The 20,063-nt window shown below is 50.1% G+C and overlaps 1 protein-coding gene across 2 annotated transcripts in view; it reads left to right on the top strand.

Annotated features, from left to right (window-relative positions):
* PPP1R16B (protein phosphatase 1 regulatory subunit 16B) overlaps window positions 1-20,063 on the top strand; it is a 67,517-nt gene that overhangs the window by 26,485 nt on the left and 20,969 nt on the right. For both annotated transcript variants that reach the window (XM_072801015.1, XM_072801014.1), the window contains exon 2: window positions 17,610-17,680. In XM_072801015.1, coding sequence (XP_072657116.1) covers window positions 17,610-17,680 — 71 coding nt within the window. The remainder of the gene's footprint in view (window positions 1-17,609; window positions 17,681-20,063) is intronic.

Genomic DNA, 20,063 nt, shown 5'->3' on the forward strand with positions numbered 1-20,063 from the left:
GAAAATCACACAAGCAAGGGCCCTGAGGCAGGGAAAGATACTTCAGTGCTAAGTTGGGAAGGTGCTTGGGAGCATGAGGGCTATGGCTGCAACCTTGTGTTAGCTGTGAGTGGGTCCCAGGGTGTGAAAGACCCCACACTAATGCCAACCTTCTTTCTGGCTCATCTGAGATACTCTGGCTCATCCCAGTGCCTTACAGCCTCTCAAACCAGAGACCTGGGGCAGGGGGGAAGGTGCAGTCAGGAGCACTGAATCCAAGATTCGAGAACACAGCCTTGTAATACCCACAGTAACTCTTGCCCAATCCCCAAGCAGGCCTAGAAACTTGAATCCTCTTGACCTACCTGTACCCTTGTCCTCCCAGGCTCATGGGGGCAGGCCCGGAGGGGAGTGCATGGCTCAGTGCAGTGCTCTCCCCTCACTGGACACCTTGGCACTAAAGCTCCAAGCCCAGAGCCTTAGTCTGGCCAGCCTTCTGAAGCTTCAAGAACAATTTGTCCTGCAAACAGAGTCCTGGCCCCGGATCTGAGTGCACCTGAGCCCCATATACAAGAGGAGAACTGCCCCCAGCTCTGAGTTACATAAAGACATCTTTGGTATTTGGCTTTCTTTGAAATGAAATGGGAAGACCACACACCAACAAGCAGGTATGGGGACTTAAATAGGAGGGAAACTCCCTTAGGGTCATCTCTGGGTCCGTCTGCTTCTGAGGGTTGGTTTCATTCATTTAGCAAATGGTTTTGGCACCTACTTTGTGCCAGGGCTCATGGTGGGAGCACAAGAGCAGATGGCCAATAAACGTTTGTGGGAAGAAGGAGAGGGGAGGAGAGAGAGAGGGAGGAAGGAATGATGGGAGGGAGGGATGGAGGAAGGAGAGAAGGAGAGAAGGAGGCTGGGAGGAGGGAGCGGGGAGGCGGGGCAGGAAGGAGAAAGGACAGACAGGACAGAAATACCCTCATGGAGCTCACATCTGTGCCCATAGTCATGTGACTAAATGCAGTCTAGCTCAGTCCTGGCCAATAGAAGAATAACGTGAGCCACATCCTTAACTTTTAATTTCCTAGTGGCCAAATTAAAGTGGAAAAGAAAGGTGAAATTAACTTGTGTAACACATTCCATTCTCTTTAACTCGATATATCCTTTCAACATGGCATCAGCACAAAAAAAATTAGTGAGACATTTTCCATATCCTCTTGCTTGCTTGCTTGCTTGCTTGCTTTTGGCACAAATCTTCCGAGTCCAGTGGCTTTTACACTCAGTGCATCTCAGTCTGGATCATACACATGTGAAGTGCTCCACAGCCCCACAGGGCTCACGGCACCTCGCAGGCCCCTGCGCAGGGCGACAGGTGCTCTGGTTGAGGTGTGCACTGTCCACTTAAGGTCACTGAAGTCGAGGTCAAGGAAGGCTCTGCTGAGGTGGTGCATTCAGCCTTGTGTTCATTCACTCATTTAATGTTCAGCTTGTGATTACTGAATGCCTCCTGCAGTGGCGTCAGGGCTGGGCAGGGCTTTGGCTGGTGGGAAGAAGGGAACAATATTCCAGACTCAGGGGAGGGCAGATTGCAAGCTGGAGGAGGGTGGAACTGGTATCTGTCTTGCTCACTGATGTGTGTCCGCACCTGGCACACAGTTGGTGCTTGGTGAATATTTGTGGAGGGGAGATGAGGGTGGAGAAATGGGGTATTTGTAGAGCCCAGGAGGGAGACACAGGAAAGAATGATGATGGAGGAGGCTGGAGCATCCGAATCACTGGGAGGGCTTATCAAACCATACATCCAGTAGAGCTGAGGTAGAGCCACAGGATTTACATTTTCAACAAATTCCCTGGTCCTTGTCCTGCTGCTGCTTCTGGGACACACTCTGCAGACCTCTGGGCTCACCCACGGACTCTGTGAAGTCAGTGGGGAGCCATGAGAGGTTTTTGAGCGGGAGAGAAGCACCTCCAGGTCTGCGATTTAGGAAACTGTGGGTGGCTGCTGGGGGCAGAGGATGGCAGTGTCCGCCCCCCCCCCCACTTCTCTCCAGCCAGGTCAGTGGTACCTTTGCTCAGAAAGGTGCCTTAAGACCTGGTCCATTCTCCCATGTAGGGAAGCCTGGGCTGTGCCCTACAAGACAGAGGCCCAGGTGATGCCTGACAGGGGTTTTCAGAACTGGGGGTGCGGTGGGGAATAGAAACCCTTAGTCAGCTGTGGGATTCAGCATAGACTTTCCCTGGTTAACGGAAATCTGACTGACTCGGGGGCGGGGAGGCTCAGGTTGGGGCAGCTGGGCAGCCTGGGCTGGTAGCTGGCTGCTTCTGGCTCAGAGTTTCTCATGAGGTTGTAGTCAGTAGTCACCAGGGCTCCCATCAGCTGAGGCCTTGAGTGGGGCTGTGGGTTCTGATTCCACCACTGCTTGTTCACACAACTGGTGGCAGGAAGCCTCAGCCGTCACTAAGTGGTCTTTGCATAGGGCTTGCCTATGTGTCGTCCCGACGTGGCAGCTGCTTCCCCGAGAGGGAGAGATCCGAGGAGCAAGATGGAGCCCACCCTATCTTTTGTGACCCAGCCCTGGAAGCCACACTCCATCCCATGGTGCCACACACCCGTCAGCCCTAGTCAGTGTGAAGCCTAGGACCAAGGGGTATATGGGCAGCGTTTGGACACTGGCTGCCACACTCAGGCTGCCCTGTGGCCCTGTTTTGTGGTCATCACACAAGATTGCCAAAGGTGCTTACTGCCTGGAGCCACCATTTGGTGGCTTAGAGCTTGAGGACATTCCTGTGGAGGGTTTGTGTGGGGGAGAGCCAGCTAACTCATGCTGTCACTGTTGTTATTGCTATCACCACCATCAGCAGCAGCACTTTATGATCTACCTGTCAGATAACCTGATGAGGTTGTAACTCCTGTTTTTCAGATGGGGGAAACTGAGGCTCAGACAGCAATGACATGCCTGGGCTCAGATCACTGGCTAAGGGGGTCTGCATTCTTAGCCATGACACCTGTGTTTGCATGCCAAGTGCCATGCTTAGGTGGCTTGAGTCTCCCCTGACAGTACGTCCTGGTGTCCTCTCTCCAGAGTGGGAATGATTGTAGCAAAGGCCAGACTAGCCCAATCATCCCTCCGGCTCAGAGGCTGATGCCGAATTAGAAACAGGAAGGTTCTGGGCTGCAGATCCCCAGTTCTTGAGGCCTGGGATCAGGCTTAGCAGCAGCACATGCACTGAAATCATCCTGGCAGACCAAGCATGGCATTCAAATGTAGGGCTCCTAGAATCTTTTACCCAGCTGACTGGTTTGACTCGCTGTGCCTCAGTATCTCCAGTTGTAAAATAGAGTGATCAGAGAGGCTGTCCTGCTCCTGCCCGGGGCTGTAGTGGGTTCAGTGAGCTAATTCCCGCTCAGTGCTAGGCACATAGTAAGTGCCCAGTACATGTTCGCTCTTGCTGTCACCAGCTTGTTAGATGCTGATGTGTTTGCCCTCTGTTCCCACATCTGGCTGAGTCCTGGGGATAGGATGGTTGAGGACAGTCCATTTTCATCTACTACTGGGAGCATCAGCAAATGATTCCCAGGTCTGAGGATCTGAGGTTATTCCCAAGTCCTGGACTTAACTCTGCCTCCAGCTTCGTCCTACCCAAGCCAGGCCTTGCTAAGAGCAGTGGGTTCCAGAAGTTCTGGAAAACCTGCAGTCTTGCTCCTCTTCCGGCCGAGCCAGCTACCCTCTGATCAAAGAGTGGTTTTTCCATGTTCTGCAGCAGAAACGCTCCTGTTCCCCCTGCCCAGCCAGGTGTCCTGGTTTCTGCAGGTTGCACAGGAGGCCATGTGTGCAACAGCTGGGGGAGGTTGAAGGACACGGGCCCCAGGCAGTGGGCCTGGGTGGCAGACAGCTGCCCTGTTAGGAGACAGCTCTGTTCTGATGTGGCCAGGGAGCGGAGTCTGTACCAGAAATGATAAAACCAAACACCAGCACATGAAACCCCCCCAGCCATCAAACAGGAAGCAGGGTCTGGATAAAAATACCTTCCTTCCTGCAGCTGCAGCCCCCACCACCCCGGTTTCAGAAGGTCACGCTCTCGACAGGAAGCTCGGCTGCTGGGGGTGGCTGAGCTAGGGCTGGGGTGGGGTGTACACCGGCGGAGAGAGAGGTGAGGAGCGACAGCAGGCTCTCAGGGCTCTGTGCCCCACATTTCTTGGCAGGTGAAGATACGGAGTCTGATCTGCCCACACCCCTCTTGGCCACGATGCAACGGTCTACCTCGGATGTATATTGATTTCTTCCTCTCCTGCCTAGGACCACGAGGCTTTTATTGTAGGATGGAAATGACTGTGGTTTTCAACATGCTTTGTTAGCTAAAAAGCACTGCACCAGCAATCAGCAAGTTTGCTCTGTAAAGGGCCAGATAAGAAATGTCGTGGGCTGTGTGGGCCATCCCGTCTCTGTTCTGATGGAGGAAGCAGCCAAAAGCAAAGCATAAACAAATGAGCTTGTGTTCCAGTTAAACTTCATTTACAGGCACTGATATTTGGCTTCCATGTAATTTTCATGTGTCATGAAATATGATTCTTCTTTGATTTTTTTCCTCAGTCGTGAAAAAAAAAAAAAAAAAAGAAACCATGCTTAACTTGAAAGCATAGGATCCCTGGGTGGTTCAGTGGTTTGGTGGCTGCCTTCGGCCCAGGGTGTGGTCCTGGAGTCCCAGGATTGAGTCCCACATCAGGCTCCCTGCATGGAGCCTGCTTCTCCCTCTGCCTGTATCTCTGACTCTCTCTCTCTCTCTCTGTCTCTCTCATGAATAAATAAATAAAAATCTTAAACAAAAAAAACTTCCAAGCAGTTCAGAATTACATGACTGAGCCACTGGACCAGAGTTTGCCAACCCCTGCACAATACAATCAAAAGGGTGTTATTCCTGGTTCTATTTAACTTCCTACCCGACACAGGAGTCTCAGCTTCAGCATTTGCTCCACGGGGTCAGCCAGCTTGAGACCTCATTTCTGCCCTAGAAATCTCACCAGAAATGTAGTTTTTACCACTTGGCTATCATTCCATGAAAGGTTTTTTTTTTTTGTTTGTTTTGTTTTGTTTTGTTTTTTTTAGTGAAACTGGAAATTTCTGGTTATGAAGGTAGTACGTATGTATTTTTAAATGCTTGGAAAATTCTGGCCACCATAAAATAAAAATCACTGATAACCACGGTTCCTATCATAATTTTCTTTTTCCAGTGAGCAGTGTGTGCCTGTGTGAAATGCATTTTTCCTTTCCAATTGAGATTGCATTGAATGTACAGTTTTGATCTCTTGTTTTCCATCCTACACTGTGTATCAGCCAATTTCCCACATCATTAAAAATTCCTCAGAGATACAAGCTGCAGAATATTCCATCATATGAATGTTCCATAATTTACCTAATCAGTCTCCAATTGTGTAGACGTTTTGGGTTGCTTCTGGTAATTCTCGACTGTAAACAATGTATCTAAACAATGCTGCTGTGTCCTTGTCCATAAATCTTTTCCTCTACCCCTCCTCTTTTCTTTAGTATGTTTTATGTGCTGCAGATTCCACGGGGAAAAAACTACTTTCGACTTATATACGGACAGTTTTTATTTTACTGGATTTTGTTTTGTGGATTATGTGATTCACAGGGCTTTCTGATGATAACGACTTCATTCTCCCCATCCCAGCACTGACCCCAGCAGCCACCGATCTGCTTTCTGTTTATGATTTCATTTTGAAGTATCGTTTTTTAAAATCAACCTGAAATTGCTTACCTCCTGTTTTGCCCTGAATTCCATTCTGCATCATAGTAACGTTGCCACCCCCGCTTTCTTTGTGTTTGCATTTGGCTGGTTTATATTTGAGCATTCCATTATTTTTAGTTTCTCTGTTGTTTTGTTGGGATGTATCTCTTGTAAGCAGCACAAAGTTGAAGTTTTTTTTTTTTTCTGTTTGACAAGGAAATCTTCACAGCTTTATAGAGGAGGGTAGATGATTTCATTTATTATAGTAGATGGTTGGTCTTTGGTCATCTCGCCGCAGGCTTTGCGACGTTTGTGTTTCTGTGTTCTTTCATTCTGTGACTTTAATGAATACGGTGTTTATTTTCTTTTATCTTTTCCATTGGCACTGAAGGCACAAATTCTGATTTCGGTTTCTCAGATGGTTACCTTTAAATTTTTCAAAAAATCTTTTTTAATTTCCTCAGCCAGACAGGTGGAAGCCCAGGGTGGGATTTACCCCATGTCCTATGCAACACAGTGCTGAGGGAGAACAGCAGGACACAGCACCTTTATTTTTTTTTTTTAAGATTTTATTTATTCATGAGAGAGAGAGAGACAGAGACAGAGACATAGGCAGAGTGAGAAGCAGGCTCCATGCAGGGAGCCCGATGTGGGACTCCATCCCGGGACTCCAGGATCACGCCCCGGGTAAAGGCAGGCGCTAAACCGCTGAGCCACCCAGGGATCCCTGGACACAGCATCTTTAGAAGAAAATTGAGACCCAGGCAAACAGGCATGGGAATGGGCAGGATGTGATTATGGGACAGGAGAGTGGGACCAGGGAAACCAGACAAAATGTTCAAATGGGTAGGTGGGAGCTAGAGGAATTTCTCCTTTCATAGGAAACCTGTTTTCTCTCCCCAAATATTGACAGGAATGGGTTTTGTTCTTGGTTATGTCTGGGTGAGGAAACTCTTGTCACTAGTTATGCTTGAAACCCCAGCTGTGCCTGGAATCAACCACACACTAGAATTGGTTCTCAACACTTGGGCAGATCATGTAAGTTCCCTGTTGGGTGAGTTGATATTAGCACTTAAGTCATAGGACTGTTGTGGGGCTTAACTGGGATGAGACATGTAGCATCTGAGCATAGTGCCTCACACTTGGCAAATATTCAGTAAACGTTAGATATTATTACTATGGCTGTGAAGCTATTTTAGTGTTTATGTGTATTGAGCCCCTGCCTGAAGGGCTGTGAATATTTTTTTCTGTTACTTGCCTGGAGATATGAAATAATTAGACTTTTTTTTTTAATGAGGAGAGAGAAGTAGACAGAGATGTGAGGTGAGAGTAACAGGGTTGGGGAAGCAACAGGAGGAAATCAGGAAGAGGAGTGCAGGGCATTTGGGGAGAGGAAGGCCATTGGGGGAAAAAAGGCCAGTACCTTGGAGAGTTCCCGGGCGGCCAGGGGCGGCCAGACAGAAGGGAGATCAAGTTCCTGCATCTGCAGGGAAGCTGTGGCGAGAGGTACTGGGAGCATTCTGGAAACGGAATTAGTGAAGAACAGGGACCTGGCACAGTTGGGGTCCAATGTGTTCATAAATGGAGTCGGGGAGGTACGAGAGTCATGTTTCTTTCTGGACCAGCAGTACCCTTCACCTTGAGTGTTTGGTGGAGCTTTGGTGCCAGCTTTGGTGGAGACACCTTACAGACCCATGTCTTCTCTTAGGAGATGAGTTAAATGCAGTTCTCCCTCCCTTTGAGGAAATCTAATACAAATATCTGCTGCTACATTAGAAAGTTATTCTTCTCCCACCCCACATTTCAGGAAGATTATGCATTTTTCATGAGCATTGACAGTAGCTTATTTTGCATATAGGTTTCCCTGGCTTCTTTCTGTTTGTTTATTTAGACTTCAGTTTTTGAGAGCAGTTATGGGCTCACAGCAAAAAATGAGGGTAGGTACAGAGATTTTCCATATACCCTCTGGCAACACATATGCATAGTCTCCCCCATCATCAACAACCCCCACCAGAGTGGTACTTTGCTTACCATTGATGAACCAGCACCGACATATCATCATACAAAGACCACGGTTTACATTAGGGCTTGCTCTTGGTGTTACACATTCTGTGGGTTTAGACAAATGTCTAATGATGTGTATCCATCATTACGGTATTGTACAGAGTATTTTCAGTGTCCTAAAAATCGCCTGTGCTCTGCCTTTTCATCCCTCCTCCTCCCCAACTCCTGGCAACCACTGATTTTTTTTTTTTTTACCGTCTCCATAGTTTTGTCTTTTCCAGAACGTCATATAGTTGGAATCATACAATATGTAGCCTTTTGAGATTGGCTTCTTTCACTTTGTAATATGCATTTAAAGTTCTTCCATGTTTTTTCATGATTTGGTAGCTCATTTCTTTTTAGCACGGAATAGTATTCCATTGTCTGAATGTACCATGGTTTGCCGGTTTGCCCATTTCCCTGCTGAAGGACATCTTGGTTACTTCCAAGTGTTGATGATCTTGAGTAAAGCAGTTATATAAACATTTGCATGCACGTTTTTTTTTTAAAAATTGTTTATTTATTTATTCATGAAAGACACAGAGAGAAAGAGAGAGAGAGAGAGAGAGAGAGAGAGACAGGCAGAGGGAGAAGCAGGCTCCATGCAGGCAGCCTGACGTGGGACTGGATCCCGAGTCTCCAGGATCACGCCCTGGGCTGAAGGTGGCGCTAAACCGCTGAGCCACCCAGGCTGCCCGTGTGCAGGTTTTTGTATGGACGTAATGTTCAACTCTTGAGTAGGTAATGGAAAGTGTGATTACTGGATTGTATGGAAAGAGTATGTTTAGTTTTGTAAGAAACCACCAGAATTTTCTGTACTATTTTGCATTCCCCCTAGCAATGGATAAGAGTTGGTTATATTTATGTGGGTCTTTATCTGGGCTCTCTGTTCTGTTCCATTGATTGATCTGTTTGTCTATTCTTTCATCCATACTGTACTATCTTGATTACTGTTGCTTTATAGTAAGTGTTGGGGTCGGGTAATGTCAGTCGTCCAACTTTGTTCTCCTTCAATGTGTTGATGGGTCTTTTGCCTCTTGATATAAACCTTAGAATCAATTTGTCAATATTCATAAAATCAGTTGCTGAGATTTTGATGGAGATTGCATTGAATCTATAGATCAGGCTGGGAAGAACGAGCACTTTGACAATATTGAATATTCCTATCCATGAACATGAAATTTCTCCATTTATTTTTCTTTTATTTCATTCGAGTTTTGTAGTTTTGCCCTAATAGATCAAAAATGCATTTTCTTAGATTTTCCAGGTATGTTTAGTTTTATCCTCTTAGAAGAAATCTTTTATTTCTTAATTCTCTCTACAAATATTTGTTGAGCTCTTACTCTAGGTACTGGATACTCTAGATAAGAAGACAGACAAGATTTGCCTGCATAGAGTTTGCAATGTAAAGGGTCTGCAGTCGCTTTTCCTGCACAGATCTAATACCAGATGTAAGTTACACATGAGCAGAGGCATCTGGGTAGCTGATATGAGTCCTTGTCAACAACTCCTGTCCGGCATGACGATGTGTCCTGGACATGGAGGTTCTAGAAAGGAAAAAATTACAGCTACATGCCTGGCATGCTCTTGGCCAGCTTGTATTCATAGATTTGAAGGTATCAGAGATGCTAAGAGAGAAACTGGCCTTTTTGTGTACGTCAAAGGATGAAAATTCACTCTGATATGGAAATGTCTGTGGCCTGGCGCCTGGGAGCCTTGTTGTCCAGAGGAAGAAGCGTAGAGGATCCTGTGGCCAGTTCAGAGGCTTGGGGAGAGACTCGGCAGGCTCTGTTTACAGCTGCAGTCATCAGATATTGACCAGGAGCCCAAACCATGTCATGGTAGCTAAAAAACTTAAGGTTCCTACTGTGCCGCACCTCCAGAACTTAAGTCTAGTAAAGACACAGACAAATTCAAACACAAATACATTACAACAATAAGCGTTTTGGAGAGGAAACAGAAAGCTCATGAGAAGGAGACCTCACCCAGCCTGGGTGGCGGCTTCACAGAGGAAGTGACATTTCAGCTGAGACATTTAACCCAAGACCTAGTTAAGAATTAACCAGGCGAAGTGAAGGCAGGAAAAGTCAGCCAGAAGGATAGCCCATGAGAAAGGCCCGGAGATTCAAGAGAGAGGGTGGTTGCATGGTCCTGGAAGGGTCTGTGGTGATTAGGAGGTAAGATGCCAGGAGAGGTGGACAGAGTTCAGGTCACACAGGGCCCTAAAGGACCAGGTGGCCATCAGCCTCCTTATTCCTTCTCTTTATATTAAGAATTGAATGTGTACTGTGTATCAGGTGCTGTCCTAGGCACTATGGGTACAGACACGAATGGGACGGATCCAGGCTGGCAGGGGAGTGAGTTCTCAGCAGGATGCTCAAGGTCAGCTTGGAGCCTCTTCCTCTTGTTTTTTTTTTTTTTTTAAATTGAGATATCACTGACATGCCACAAAATTTACCTTCCTAAAGTGTATACTTTTAGTATATTCATAGGGTTGTATTACCTATGAATAGGTAATACATATTACCTATACATACTTACATATTACTACTATCTAATTCCAGAAAATTTTTATCACCCCAAATGAACCCCTGTACCCATTAGCTGTCACACCCCAAGGCCTCTTCCCCTCGGGCCCTGGCAACAATGAATCATTTTCTATCTTTATGGATTTGCTTATCCAGGAAATTTCATATAAATGGAATCATACAATATGTGGCCTTTTGTGTCTGGCTTTTTTCACTTAATGTACTCTTTTCAAGGTTCATCCATGTTGTAGCGTGTGTCAGCATCTCTTTCTTGTGGGTGCGTAATATTCCACGATACGAATAAAGCACATTTTATTTATTTTTTCATCCATTGATGGATATCTGGGTGTTTCCACTTTAGGGCCATTATAAATAATGCTACTATAAACATTTGTGTATGAGTTTTTGTGTGGACGTTTGTGTTTATTCCTCTTGAGTGTATACCTAGGATTGGAATCACTGGATCACAGGCTATCCCTACATTTACTTTTTGAGTCACCACCAGCCTTTTTCCACAGTGGCTGCTCCATTTCACATTCCCACCAGCAATGTACGAGGATTCCGATGTCCTGTCTTCCTTGCCAACACTGTTATTTGTCTGACCCCTTTCTCCAGATGTGCTCTGGAGGGAGGCTATCTGGGGAAGAGTAAGGCCTGGCTCCTGGGGTCTGTGCCTGGGGATGTGACTTTGAGGGAAGCCTGGTCTTCTTCTCCCACCCCCCTACTGCGGCTGAGTCATTGCCCAGGATCCTGGGGTGAACTGCCTGGCAGTGGGACGGGTGACACCAGCCACTGCAGAAGTCACCATCAAATTTGACTTGAGTCTCCACCCCCAACCCCAAGCGGCTGGGCTTCCCTGGAAGCAGCTATTTCTGGCTATTTCTGCTCCAGGGAGGAGCAGTGGTGGGTGGAAAGGTTGAAATTGCTCAGTGGAGTGATTTTGGAGGCTGTGTGCATTGAGGACCCAGGACAACCTTTCCGAGAGCACTGATCCTTCTGGCATCATCGGGGGAGGGGATGGCCCCCTGCAACCCAGAAAGCACCCTGGGGAGGGGGAGAGCCAAAGAGAAGGCGGAGGCACTGGTTTGACCAGGCTGTACCTGCAGGACCCTGTGAGACCCTCAGCAAGGCAGACCTAGGCCTGAGGAAGAGGAGGAGTGGGATCCATATGCGGGTTTTCCACGGAGGGGGAACAGCTTGGGCGGGCAGCTAGCAGAAGGCCAGTGGAGTGCCTGGAATCAGGCAGGAAGGGTCTGCTTAGAATGGAGGTGCAGCAGGAAGACAGACCCAGGAAGCAAGGAAACATTGGTGTTCAGGCTCCTGTGTCAGTCCCAGGACTGCCCCCCATTTGCTACAGGACTCGGGCTCAGTGTGAACCAATGTGCCTCCGCATCTTCATCTGCAAACTGCACTAACCAGATCATGGTGATGACCATCAGTGGCCACTGTCCTTGTTCTTTTTGTTTGTTTAAGATTTTATTTATTTATTTATGAGAGACACAGAGAGAGAGGCAGAGGGAGAAGCAGGCTCCATGTAGGGAACCCGATGCGGGACTTGATCCTAGGTCCCTAGGATCATGCCCTGAGCCGAAGGCATCGCTAAACCACTGAGCCACCCGGGCTGCCCCTGCCACTGTCCTTATTACACTGAACTGTCAGCAATGGTCTTGACTGTTCCAGTTTTTTGTCATCTCTGTGGCTCTCTCCTGCATTCACCCGACTCGTCTTCCTGCTGCCCATGTCCGCTTTCTTGGCCCTTGTTGGGCACCATTTTAGCCAAGTGGGTTACGTGTTCAGCCTCTATAGGCAGCCAACTGGGGTTAGAAATCCTAGTTCTGCTGTCCCCAGACATGCACCCTTGGGCAAGTCATTTCACCTGTTCAAGCCTGAGCCTCAGTTTTCCCATTTGTGAGTTGGGGCAGTAATAGCAGGCAGGTGATAATAGCAGGTCACCAATCCCCATCCTGGACCAGGGGGACTAATGGATGGATAGACAGAGGGCTTAACACAGTGCCCAGCACAGTTAGTGCTGGACCGTACAAAGAACAACCAGAGGTCTCAGGTCTGGGGTCCTGGGAAGACGGGGAATGACGGGTGCCCTGTGCCTTGCCGGGGGATGGGCTGAAGGACTGCTACAGTCAGCTGCCCGGGCTGGCTGCATAGCCTGTAAAGGCTTAGGGAGAGAGGTTTGCTGCTTTATTTCTATGCAAAATCCATATTGTTGCTTTTTGGTTCATGAGTCACACGCCTTGTGGTGTGTCTGCAGGGCTATGCACATGTCCCCACAGTCTTGTGGCCCCCAGAACAGGCAGCTCTGTGGGGGCCCCAGGACATTCTTCCCCTCCTCTTTCCCTTCCTTCCTGTGTTCATTCGCACAATAGATACTGCTTTTGCTAATTTTTATTTTTAAATAAAAATTGTATATATTTAAGGCACACAATAGGATGTTTATATATTTATATGTGTGTGTATATATATATAGAGAGAGAGAAATTATTAATATAGTCAAGCTAATCAACATATTCATCTTCTTATATATAGTTACCTTTTTTTCTGAGATGTTGATCAAAGGATACAGAGTTGTAGTTATATAGGATCTAATGTACAGTATGGTGACTACAGTTAATAATAATAATACTATGTTGACAACTAGAAATTTGCTGAGAGAATAGATTTCAGGTGTTCTTGCTACAATAGATCATTTGGAGCCCCTGCTAGGAGCCAGGCTCCCTCATGGAGCCCAAAAACCTAAACAAAGAATTATATAATTAATATATACTAATTACCCTGTAATTACAAATTGGAAGAGGTGCTGCTGTGAGGCTGATATGCAGAAATGCAAGGTACTATGGGAGAGAGCAACTCAGGCAACTCGACTGAGATTAGGGTGACCGGGAAAGGCCTCTCAGAGGAGGTGACATTTCAGCTGGAATCTGAAGTTTGAAGACGAGTTTACTGGCCCAAGAATGAGAAGACAGAGGGCTCCAGGCACAGGAAACCGGGTGTGTAAAAGCCCAGAGGAGCTCAGTTTTTGTTTTGTCTCATTTTGAGTTCGGAAATGAAAGAAGCCAACGTGATTGACCCAGTCACTGAGGGATTTGGGGAGGGGCAGAGACGGGATCATGCAGTGCCTTGGAGACCGTGGAAAGGTGGGCCTTGTTGCTGAGTGCTGGGTGGAAAAGGAGGTGAGATGGGGAGGGAGGAGGCTACCCCACAAACATGATTGTGCAGGCCACATGGCCGGGTGGTGGCAGCTCAGCCCTGGAGCGCCCCCGGGCATCGTGGGTTGCCCAAGGTCTACCTGCAGTGGTTAGGCACCTCTGTCTGGCTGTCCCGGGCCAGGAGCAGGAACCACACCTGTGATGGTGTGTCACTGACCAGCTCGAGATCCAGGCTATCTGCTCTGCAGGGTGGAATGCGTCAGGTGGCCAAGAACCCCACCAGCTTATCAGCAGTGATTTCTCTCTGCAGAGGCAGCCACCACCCGCTTCCTGCTGAGATGGGCCGGTTCAGCTTCACTCACTACAGCTGGAGATGGAGGGGGAGCAGATGGCCCTGCTTGGCCCAGATTCCAGCCAGATTGCCAGGGAGGTGTGGGCGGAGGGACAGGGCTGGCGCCAGCAGCAGGAATATAGGAGAGGAGGGTGGGAGCCACCTCCTTGCCATCTTAGTGGGACCTTGCTTGTATGGGGGGCAGTGGAGACCACCTCGTTGTGGTTCTTGAACCAGCAGATGCTTGGAGCTCTCTAAAGAGAGAGGGCTCTGCCTTTTACAGCCAGGACAAGAGCTCTTGAGAAACTCAAGATGTCGATGGTTACATCTCCAGTGCCCAGCACCTGGCAGGACCAGGCAGGAGCTTAGCGGTTGTTTTTTATTTCTTTTTTTTTTTTTTTTAATAAATGATGGTAGTAGCTTTCAGGTGTTTTCTTACCTAATCCCCATGGCAACCCCACAAAGGGGCCACTGTTGTGATCCCCATTTTACAGATGAGGACACCGAGGCATAGAGAGGAGGAGTAAACTTGCTTAAAGCCTCAGCTGAACAAATGTGCAAGAACAGATGGCTCTCTGACAAACCGATGGCCAAGCCTGGGAATTGGGGCTTTGGGAGTGGGGAGCTGACCTAAGTGTGGGTGGCAGCCACGTGTGGACACTGCTGGCTAGAGAGGAGAGCATGTTCCTCTTGTGTTGTGCTCCCTGAGCCCTAGTCAAGCACAGAGACACCCCGCAGCCGGGTTCCTCCATGGTGCAAGGCGCTCGGAGAGCAAGAGATGAGCCTGCAGAGGTAGGGAGACGCAACGGCTGCGTATAGCTGAGCGAGCTGCACACTGCACGACTCCAAGGCAAGCCATTCACATAGGCTGTGATGAGAACAACGCGTCCCCCCCCCCAGAATTGTGCCAGGTGGCCACCTCGTAGGTGGTGCCCCACCATGCAGGACCTGGAGACCAGGGGCCAGAGAGTAAATATTTTAGGCTGTGTGGGCCACACAGTCTCTGCTGCACTACTCAACCCTGCTGTTGTAGGGTGAGAGCAGACTGTATGTAAATAAATGCACAGGATGTGTTGCAGTAAACAATACAATCTACGGGAGCAGGTTGCCTTCCAGATTCGGCCGTGTGCCGTAGTTGGCCAACCCCACGGAAGGATTGTGACCTTCATTCTGAGAGCAAGGTGGAACCACGAGAAAAATTTAAACAGGAAGTGGGAGGAGGCAAAGTCGCATTTAACTGGGCCCTGCAAAGATACAACTGTGCCCCCCACCCCACCCCACCCCCCTGCAGTGTTTCTTCTGTCCTGCATGTAGATCCCTGAGCCTGTCTGTCTGCAGGTGGAGGCCTGGCCTGGGACCCAGGGGCTCTGATGCGTGCAGAAGCAGAGGCCACTGCTGTCACTCTCTTGTCACCCTCCTCCCCACACCAGCTGTCAGGGCTCCTGCAGTGCTGGTTCCTGCTCCGGGCCTCAGGGCCAGAGCGGAGCAGCACCGTGGCCAACAGTCTGGCCGTCAGAGTCAGAGGGTCTGATTTCCTCTGCTTGGTTCTGTGTGACGGTGACTGTCCATCTCCTCTTCCCCACAAGGGGGAAATTCCAGACAGGGACCCATGAAAGAAGGCGGTTTGCAGGACCTGGGTGCATAGGGAGGGCTCAGTGAGACGACACTATGGATGTAAGCATCCTTTCCTCGCTGAAGCAGAAGGAGGAAAGCCTGCTCGTGCTCTGGACAGTGGGGTCTTAGCTCCGGTGAGCTGTGTCTGGAGCCAGGCTCCCCACTGGAGCAGAGCACACTAAAAAGGGGCGCTTGGCTCACGCATACCAAGGGCTCTATAGAGATGGGGGTGATTTGTCACACCTCTGGGCTGAAAATAACTACTGGCCATGGGAGTAATTCCCCATCTTGGGCTCCCATGCAGCACAGAGAACACCCCGATAATTACTGCTCACAGACGCTGCTTTTGGCAGCTGGTGTTTAATGTCTGCCTCAAGGAGTGTCTTCTGGACAGGAAGCCTGGTCCACCCTCCACCGCCCACGGGGTTTGAACCCTTGCCTCATGTGAGCAGAACCTTCCCCACACCCATCCTACATGGGAACACAATGGCCACTTGTTACCCTCCCAAAGGCCACCTGCCCAGCCCAGGGCATTCCCTCTGGTCCATGGATGGGCAGGCTAGGCTTCGGCAACCAGTGACCTTGCCATAAATCTTACCCGGCCCTGAGGCCAAGACCAGATACTGGGACATCCTGGGAGTGACTGCAGGCAGTGCCACATATGCCAGATGTGAACCATGGGGGTCACCCCTGCATGGTGGTCTGATTTTCTCAGTGATGGAGAGGCTGTGTCCTTGGGCTGAGCTAGAGGGCTGCTGATTAGGTCAAGGTCCAGGAAGAGTGGCTAAGGGCTTAGCTAGCGTGTGCCAGGCTTTAGGAAAAGCACAGTCGGTGCCAGGTCGCTGTCCTGCCTTTGTGGGGAGGTGCCTTATGGCAGACAGACCCAAAGTCCCTAATTATCCAAACACTTATGTGATTTTAGTTGTGAAAGGCTATAAATGAGATGTATAGGAGCTGTGGGTGTACATAAGAGGGGGAGTGCCCTCATCTGGGGACTTTGAGCTGAGACCTAAGGGTTGAGGAGTGAGGCAGATGTGTGTGTGTGTGTGTGTGTGTGTTTGTGTGTGTGTGTGTTCACATTCATGTGCATATATGTTAGGGATGGATTTAGGAATGGGGCCGGCTGGCTGGCTGGTGGATGGGTGTATGAATGAATGGACACAAGGATAGGTGATTGACTCTTCCAGGCGGTGGGAATGGGTTATGCAAAAACTCAGAGGCCAGAAGATATAAGGTGACTCGCTGACATAAAAAACATTGTGAAAGGTGATTGGAGTTTTAAAAATGAGACTGGAGAGGTAGGTCGGTAGGAGCACTGTTGAGTAAGCTGTGCACTGCACTCACTACTCCAGGGGATGCCAATCTTGCAGATGGCAGTGTGAAGGGCACCCCCTGGATTGTATAAGAAGGAAGTCTTCAGGAGGGATCACATCACGCCAACCTTGTAGGTCTTAGGAAGGGTTTTGGACTTTGTTCCCAGAGCAGTGGGGAGCCATGGACGGTCTAATTTCATTTATAATGCCCCAAAACAACGCTGTCCAATAGAACTTTCCATGAAGATGGAAATGTTCTCTTTCTGCACTTTGTAATATGGTAGCCACGTGCAGCTATTGAGCACTTGAAATATGGGCAGAGTGACTGAGGACATGACTTTTGAATTGTTGTGGATTTATGTTTGAGAAGCTATAACAATAGCCGGATGTGGCTCGTGGTTCCATAGTGGACAGGGCAGCTCCAGAGAATCTGACCGCGTCTTCTACAGACTCCTGCCACTCCCAACCCCCAGTCAGGGGGAGGCGTCACCTCTTGCCAGAGGCTGGTGGAGGCCTCAAGGTCCCCTTCATGTGGATGTCAGTTCACACTCAACCGCGGGCTGTGGTGCCAGGAACGGGGCCTGATGAGGATGGAACCGACGGCTCGTGCCCATCCCCACTGCGCCTGAGACCTCGTCTTTCCCTCTGGCACCTGCTGTGGGTGCTGACTGAGTATTCATCCTGCGGAATGGTGGCCTTCTCACTGCCCTTCCCGGCTTGCTCCCAATTTCCCCACAGCAGCTTCCTTCTCCGTACAGAGGGGAGCTGCCCACACTTGCCTCCCGTGCCTGTTGTAAAGAGTAATCCGGACCTGGGGGAGAGTGGGTCTTACCTGGGCCCCTCACACCTGCACACCTGGTGCATGACGTCACGCTCACTCCTGTCCTCTCTGTTGCAGTACGCTACTTCCTGAAGAATAAGGTCAGCCCTGATCTGTGCAATGAGGACGGACTCACAGCCCTGCACCAGGTAAGGCCAGGCTCGCCAGGGTCCCTGGATCGCTGCTCCCCACCTGAACGCTTACCCATCTCCCTGCTCTTTCTGGTCCAGAGCCCTCAGGGAGGCAGGAGGGAAGGGAAGTCCCAGCTGCCCCATCCGAAAGGCTCTTATCTACTTGGGAAACACGTGTGTCTGTTACAAACCCGCCCGCGGAGCCCTGTGCACAGCGCACACACGGCCTCCAGGGACAGGGGGCCTTTGTCCACTGCATCCTCCCTGCCCAGCAAAAGGCCTGACAGACAAAGCAAGTTTGTTTCGAGCTTGAAGCTTACAAAGCGTGTTTATTCACACCCACCAAGGCATCCATGCACCCTGGTATGAAAGGTGATTGACGGGGAGGCCATGTGACCCACCTTGGGTCACCTACTCTGATCTGTGGCCATGAACCAGGTGCTGTCATGGCACACACCCTCCCCGGGGCGGTGCGATGGGCTAGCCTCCCCTGCTCCCACCTTGACCAGAGACGGGCTGCTCTGGCTGTCACCTCTCAGCTGGACGCTGGGAGAGCCTCCTAGCTGGTCCCCAGCGTTCAGTTGCCCTGCCATGTTTCATTCTTCACGCAGTGGCCGCACGGGTGCTAAGGTCAAAGTCTGATGTTACTCCAAGGACTCTGTGTCTCCCCACAAGGCCCCTCGAGGCCTGGCCCCTGACCAGCTCTCCATGCTTCCTGGCTTTTCTGTTCCTTCCACACACTGGCTCCTCCCCACCGCATTTCTCACGGCATGTGGGTCTGTGCCCTCGTTAGTCCTAGTTGGCGGCAAGAGCCTGAGAGCCTCGCTCTTACAGAGTGCTCTTTCCTTCTGAGCACCCCTCCGGTACCATCTTAGCCATTAGTGTGACCATTTGATGTTGACCTCCCTCTGCCCAGACTCAGCCACGTGAGGGCAGAGCCCAGGTCTCTTGCTCCATTGGTATGTCCTAGAATCTTTCCCCATACTGGCATGCAGTGGGTGCTCAATATGTGCATGCTGACTAAATGAACGCAAGGAAGCCTCCCTGTGCCCTGGCCCGTTTCTGAGCAGGTGGACTTGAATGCAACCTGGCCAGGCTGCCAGACCCCTGAGCTGGTGAGAGCCTCTCTCTGTCCCCAGGACAAGGGCAGGAAGGGATGATGATGACTGGCCACTGCCCCTACCCAGGAGCCCCAGGAGCAAGCCCCACCCCTAGCCATCAGCCCAGTGGCTTCCTATGTGTCCTTTAGGCTGCTTTTCCTGTCCGCAGGGCTTCCCACGTCCACTAATTCTAGCTGTGTGATCTTGGGCAAGTTACCTAAGCTCTCTGTGCCTCACTTTCCTCACCTGTAAAATCAGAATAACAAGTACCCACCTCACTGGGTGGTTGTGAGGGTTAAGTGAAGGCACATAACAGCCCTTCAGGCATCTCCTGACCCTGCAGAAGTATTAGATGGCGTTGTCATTATTAAAATTCGTCAATTGTTGGCGTCTGCTCAGAGCCACTCCACTTCTGTGAAGTGTGGGTTGATCCTCACAACAGCCCTTTGAAATATCATTATCCCCATTTTACAGCTCAGGAAACCGAGGCTCAGGTTGGCACTGTCTGGTAGACTGTTCTCTGATGGCGGGTTGTCCTGTGCGTCTGCAGGGTGCCGGATGGCAGCCCCTAGCCTCATGGGGCTTGGAATATTATTCTGAGGAGTCAATGAGGCAATTCGTGGCCAAAGGTTAGCAAGGGGGGGCTTCCCAGTGGCTCCCCAAAAAGCACTGGCAGCAGTTACTGATAACGTGACAGGCTATTACGGCTGCTGCCCGGCAGTCATGGTCATTACTGTTGTCACCGCAGCTCCATACAACAAAGGAGCACATTGAGAAGCCATCACAGGCCTGGCAAAGGAGTGTGGCTTTTCTCTTCTCGGCAGCAGGGAGTCTTTGGGGTTTGTAAACTGAGACTGATGGGTTGGGGAGGGAGCCCTCTGGGTGGAGGGCGTGGGCAGGGGAGTGCCAGGGACTCGGGGAGAGATGGGGGGCAGAGATGCAGGAGACGGACGGAATCCTTGCCCTGCTAGATTGGATGTGGGAAGTGAGGGGGCGGGACGAGTCATCCAACGGCAGGTGCCATTTCCCGCCTTGGGGAACGTGGGGGAGGAGGCCTGCCCACTCCACCACCTACCACCCCAGCGTGCACCCCACTTTAAGGCTGGTCCAGTCCCTCGGCATCCCTCTCACAAGACTGCAATTCTGGGCGCACAGTCCCCTCCCTTTCAACCTCAGCTCCCTCCCCCATCCTCACGTCTTCTGCTGCTAAGGGTCCCCTGCCTGCAGGGGCTGAGCTGCTCCTCCTACGGACAGGGGCTCCTCAGACCCACCTCCCAACCAGCCTGGGGCCCCTGGCCGGT

Source organism: Canis lupus, chromosome 26 (assembly GCF_048164855.1).
Source record: "Canis lupus baileyi chromosome 26, mCanLup2.hap1, whole genome shotgun sequence".
In the NCBI taxonomy this organism is placed as follows: Eukaryota; Metazoa; Chordata; class Mammalia; order Carnivora; family Canidae; genus Canis; species Canis lupus.